Source organism: Fulmarus glacialis, unplaced genomic scaffold, assembly GCF_000690835.1.
Source record: "Fulmarus glacialis isolate BGI_N327 unplaced genomic scaffold, ASM69083v1 Scaffold44693, whole genome shotgun sequence".
Lineage (NCBI taxonomy): Eukaryota > Metazoa > Chordata > Aves > Procellariiformes > Procellariidae > Fulmarus > Fulmarus glacialis.
The window spans coordinates 1-6,083 of record NW_009204425.1 but is presented as its reverse complement, the minus strand read 5'-3'; the positions used below and the strand labels follow the sequence as shown (position 1 = coordinate 6,083).

The 6,083-nt window shown below is 37.6% G+C and overlaps 1 protein-coding gene across 1 annotated transcript; it reads right to left on the bottom strand.

Moving 5' to 3' along the window:
- Window positions 1-92: 92 nt before the first annotated feature.
- Window positions 93-5,558, bottom strand: LOC104071653 (protein FAM149B1-like; the record flags this gene model as incomplete). The annotated part of the gene is given in 7 exon segments (XM_009574988.1): window positions 93-280; window positions 1,959-2,129; window positions 2,727-2,846; window positions 3,485-3,627; window positions 4,623-4,755; window positions 5,338-5,519; window positions 5,521-5,558. Coding segments are annotated over 7 exon segments (975 nt in total), but the record flags the coding sequence as incomplete, so codon positions are not given.
- Window positions 5,559-6,083: the final 525 nt, after the last annotated feature.

The following is a 6,083-nucleotide window of genomic DNA, read 5'->3' as shown; positions in this document are numbered from 1 at the left end:
ACCCCCCGAAAAAGTATTCCCAAATACATCTCTCCCTCATTGCATCCTTTGCATCCTCCTTTTGAAATCTTCAGTTTAACTGTGATCCTTACCAGAGGCTGACCCTTCCCAGTGTCTGCATATTAATTCTTCCATGCAGCCTAGGACTTCACTCCACACATCATCAAACACAAATGCGAGCACAGAATCCTTCATGCAGGAATATGGAGAGATAGGAGGAAACCCCAATTTCCGTCTACCAGAGGACAGTCCCATTTTCCTCTCATGCAACTCCTCCTCCCTGTAAAAATGTAAGCATTACCTGTACCATAAACACATTTTCTTTGTCTCCTATATTTTGTTGCATTTATTTAATAGGACTAAAACATCAGCTAAGGCTGCATTTCTGTTCTATTTTCTGTTAAACTGAAATAGGTCAAGGCAGCTGGCCGAATAGCTTGAAGACATTACTTCAGGAGTTTTGTATTTATCACACAATATTATTTTCTGAGAGCTGATAGTTTAATAAACAGCAATATCAAATAACAGTCTAATACTGAAAGAAGTAAGCTTTTGTACATTGGGCACATGAACTTGTATTTCTTCCAGAATCTACCTCTGACCTAAATGAGAAGTGACTGAGACAATCACCTTATTACCGCACACCTTGGCTTCCCCATGCAGAATGACTATAAATGATACTTCATGAATAAGAAGTAATTTACCAAGGAGATCAAAGTTCCATTTAAAAATAAATATTAATAGTTACAGTGATGTTTGTTCATCACATTGTTAGGATCCATATCTAATGTCACCACAGAATTCTGAAGACAAGAGAGAGGAATGTTGCTACTCATGACCGTTTAATGCCACACTCAGCCTGCTGCTCTAGCAGCCAGGAGGTGTTCAGGGCACAAGCTTAATTCAGTTTTAGACAATTAGATGTAATCAATGAGAGGGGAGAAAAACCATAATTCACAGCAGCAAGTGGCCTTTGCTGCAGACTCTTCCACAATGCAAGAGGTATTCTGAAGTGTGAAACCTGGAAGACAACTGCTCAAAAAAGTCCAAAAGAAACTTCATAGAAGGGAGAAAATAATACTGACGCAAGCACATTTATTATGTTTTCCTATCTGCTCCCTGAATTAATACTTAACATCAAAAAGCTACAACCTTGACAAAAAAGGAGATACCACTAGAAAAAGCTGTAATACTTCTACCATTATTTTACGGAGACAGCAATACTGTTTGCTGCAGCAATGTCTCTCTGGCCTGGTCAAAGCAAGCCACCTACCAATTTGAATCTCGTGGTCCATGCAGCTAAGTGGCTTTATTTATTAAAACCAGTTAAGTAGTTAGCAACTGACAGAACCATCCAGAGTCTCTACCCAGGCCATATGTTCATATTGTTGGGTTGAATAAAATAAAGGGGCAAAAAGAATCCTCTTTATGCCACCCTTAATCCTTTCTTCTTAAGATAAAAATAGTGGTAATTATTTCTTGGCAAGCAGCAAATTCACTCTAATTCTTAAATTACCACTGAAAATCTGGAAAGGTACAATTCCACACAAAACCAAAGCAGCACACTGCTAGTGCATAACAAACAACAATGAATTTGACTTAGTATAAAAAATGAATGGCATTTAAACAAGTTTTATTAAATATGTCAATACATAGCAGGCTCTTAGTTATGATGGAATGAACTATTTAAACCAGGCACAAAAATGGCTAGTATGAAAAATTACAAACAATTCCGAAAAATAATTTAGCAAAATAAATTGTTCTAGGAAATGGATTGGGAGAATTCCCAGTGTCCTAGCAACCTCAGGCTTTTGAAAGTTCTCTAGAGGAAAGATATTAAAAAAAAAAAAAGGTCATCAAATACTTTATCAACTAACATCAAAACGAAATACATATACTTTAACAATAGGAATCCCAGGACACTGGTACTAGTTGCTATCTTAATATTCAATACCTACACATCTCTGCGGTCAAATGCTAAATATTCCTCCATTACGCCTTCAGAGACAATTACTCCGTCTTCACCTTCTTCGCTCTCTGGAGAACACAAGGTCGGAGACTTGGAACGGTCAGCCTTTTTGTGAACGGGAGTAACAGAAAGAGGTACCTTCTTGCCGAGTACACTGAATCTGAACAGGTGACAGTTTTTAGAAAGCAGAAATGAAAATAAATTGTTATTCCACTTCAAATAGCAGCATTTGGTGAGCTGAGAGGCTGAGAGACAACACGGTAGTTAAGGCCAAGCAGTAGGGAGGCCAACAAATTATGCACTACAGTAAAAACTCTTTTGGTTTGGATATTTTTAATTCTTGCTAAGGAACTTGAAACTTCAGAAAAAAAATTCAAAGCTAATTAAAAAACATTCTAAAGCATTAAATAATAAAAGTAGTACTAAGGTAGTGCTTTGTATTTTTGAAGTTCTATACAAATTTAATAGATAATTAACAATAAAACCAGCTACAACACATACATTTCTTAAGCTGCAGCAAAGGTATTTCTATTTACTGACCAGTTTACTGTAGGCATCAACAAGCACAGCTACGTAGCCTTGCTATTCTGAATGTACTACTTTTAGTTAAAAAAAAAAAAAAAGTGTGCTGTGTTCAAAACTCAGCCTAAAAGAAAGGAATCAGGCTTCACATTTTAAGAAGCCTATCACTGCAGTCCACTGAGAACGAAATTACCTTCCCACCTCGGTATGGTCTGGGTTAACCGCTGGTACTTACTCATTAGAATCTTTTTCTTGTGGTGAACTTACATCTGAGGAACCTAAACTGCCAGAAGGTGAACTTGAATACCATCCATACCCTTCATCTGTGGGGATCACTATCTGCTTCCCCACAACCCTGCCGTGGCAAAAGCAAAGGATAAATAAATCAGAAAACGTTGAAAGTAAGATTATTGAAGTGTGTAAGAACACACAGCAGCAAATCCTAAAAATTCTATTGGGAAGCTATGCAGTTTTCTTGGTGATTGTTAAGTGTGGTTTCAGTTGTTCTCCCTAGTATGGATTGCTTCGAGGTAGGTAAATAAATTAAGAAAATTTTTCTTGTATTTTTATGCTTTGCTAATTGTAAGACTTTTGAATATGGACAAAACTGCTCAAGTACATGTAATGAAGATTTAAAATTTCAATTTCCAGATAGCCATAAGGACTGCTGAACTAGGGTAGGAGGATTTTAAAATTATTTTAAGCACCTGGCTTTCAGCTATACCACACATCTTTTCTAAAACAATTTTGCTATGTTAAAGCCAAGTCAGTTGCAAATAGCAATAATCCTCTGGCAAGGAACCTAACGTGAGGTAGCAGAATGTTTATTAATGACAATGGCAGGCAGTCTACCAGAGTGATCTTTTTATCTCTATCTGCTATATAATTGCATAAAACCACCCTGCTACTAACGTTGTTTGAAAAACAACTGTTTCCATCCCTACCCTTTTATAACTCTGTGATGGTACTATCATTAGTCTATTAATAAAATACCTGAGATGAGGAAAGTTGGATGTCCACTGGTGGCATTCTTCCCGCAGTCCCTCAACATGCACATTTTCTTTCTGCTCATAGAGAAGCTCATCAATTTGCCTGAACATTTGCTGAACTTGTTGTGTGGCAGCTTTATCAAATTCCTAGATAGGAAAGTTATCCAATAAATACCTAGTGAATAGCATTCAGAGAGGTTTTTTAATTTAATTTTTTTGTTATTGAAAAAGACAACTACTTGTTTAAAGCTTAGCGGGACTGATTTAAACAGTTCTATTTCTTTTGCATAGGAAGACATTAACTTTAAATATTTCCCCCCCGGAGATTATGCAGACTGCTGTTAGGACTGATGGTAGCTACATAAAAAGCTTACACTGACGCAATAGAAAAACTATTAAAACGTTTTGAAATATCTGTATTCTTATATGAAGTTAAAGACATAGTAATTCACCTAAAATAAATCAGAACAGGAAGGATAACATTCAGCGACATTTTAATGAAATGGAAGACCTGTTGCTTGTAATGTCCATAGACAACAGCAAAACAAAAAGCAATGCAGGCTGGTGTGAAACACTGCAAAAGGATGTTCAGGACCTCTGTCACATGTTCTTGTGTAGCTAGAAAATGGGGTTGGTTCTTGGCTGATTTAAATCTAAACAGTTCCATCTCACCTCACAGAAAGCAGTAGCACGCTTTGTTTTGGTAGATGGGGAATAAAACGAATATTTCTAAATGAAAATAATGTTTTAGGGGCTTACTATATTTTGAGAAACATGCAAGTATGCAGAGGTTCGATAAACTCACACCAAGTGTCTGAAAGTCATTCACTCACGTTTGGGATTCCACAATAACAGCATTTATTATTTATTGTACTGATACACTTATGCATTAAATGATTTGCATTTCCACAGTTTTAGATGGAAATGCAGAATACTAGTTGAATAATATGAGCCCAATATGTTTTGATCTGAGAGAAGGGAAAGATGGGGAAGAGGTAAAAAAGATGTTCTTTTTATAACCACTATCATGATTTATTGACATCCAATCCTCATTTTTATCCTGAAATGTATTTGCAATGGTATTTCACGTGTCTTTCTAGTCACTGTGCTACATTTGGTTTGGGTGACTATGTTCTACTCACATCATAGCCCCAAGAGAAGACTGAGCTGTCTTCGGTGGAGGTGTCGGCGTAACTCTGACTAGCAGACCATGAACTCCCGTGATCAGCTGGAGTAACAGAAGGGTAATCCGATTCCTTCCAGATTTCAGACTCCCTGAAATGCACGTTGAGGACAAAAAGGAAGGGGAAAAACCCAACAATACACAATGACAAATCAAGTGGGTAAGTAAACTTTTCTTTCTGTACAAAAAAGCATAGATATATCAGAAGAGGTCTTAGCAATGATAGTTTTCATAGGGTAAATACTTATTTCAGAGGCATTTAAGCAGAAGCCATAGTACACAAGTAATTATAACAACTATAACTGCTAATGGTCTCAATGACATCGGAAGTCTAGAGGTCAAGCAAAACATAGATTTTCCAAAAATTATCTTAGTTAAACTGCAGACTATTTCTAGTCCCGGTTCTACACCACTCAGGAATTATTTTTATCTTTTCTCCTTTTGTTTCTGTCATAAAATTAGATGACCCAGGCTATTTGCGAGCTGGGAACAGAACACAGCTACATGCTTTTTATTATTTCCAAAATAGGAAGGACATGTTCTGAAATGATACAGATCTGAGGTAACGCCTAAGCCTACCCGCTGTACTGCTTCTGTAAAGGTAACTCAACACAACGGTCCCTGGTTTTGCCATCGTCTTCAGACAAAGATTCATTTTATGTTATGACAAGTACCTTGAGATCTCGCCGTAGTTTTCAGCCGTGGGTGTGGCTGGGCACACCTCCGCTCCTGGTTCTGGCAGCGGATGATGCCGCAAGGCATGTTTTGGAAGTCCTTGTCTAAAACAAGAAGTAGAATTTGATACTACTTATAAGGATAAACATCTACAGAGTTCCCAAGCTTTACGGGGTTTTTTTTCTGCTTTTCAAGGAATGCACTGATTTGCATACCAGAGCTCATTTATTATTATTATTAGGCTAATTCTTGTTACCAAAGCGTTAGAATTAAGGCATCAAAACTAACTCTAGGCTAAACACAGAGTTAAAGGTATTTGCTTAGAAATCAGTGTCTTCCTTTGAACTTAAAATGCTGTTGCGAATTGGTCTACAGCTCTCTAAAAGCAAATACAATGTCATTATCCCTGTAGGAGACTTACAATCAAACAGAACAAGAGTAGCCACCAAACCACACGCAAGTTAGGAGAAATAGTATTTGCTAGTTTTTTTATCAAAGTTTCGATGTCTAGGAAAAAGGGACAAGAAAAGCCACAGCACTTGGAGACAGAGAGGGGCATCGCTGCAGGAACAAAAAGCAGCTGGCTACCAAAACCTGCGTATTTGTTCAAACCTCTCGCCCCCCCGAAAAAGCGCCTACGCATCAGTCACCTCTTCACAAAAAAGACAAGAAGAGGGATGTAATCACGTTCTCTCACACCTGTGATTTTCAAGCGACGAGCACACTCCTCGGCCACGACCGCTGC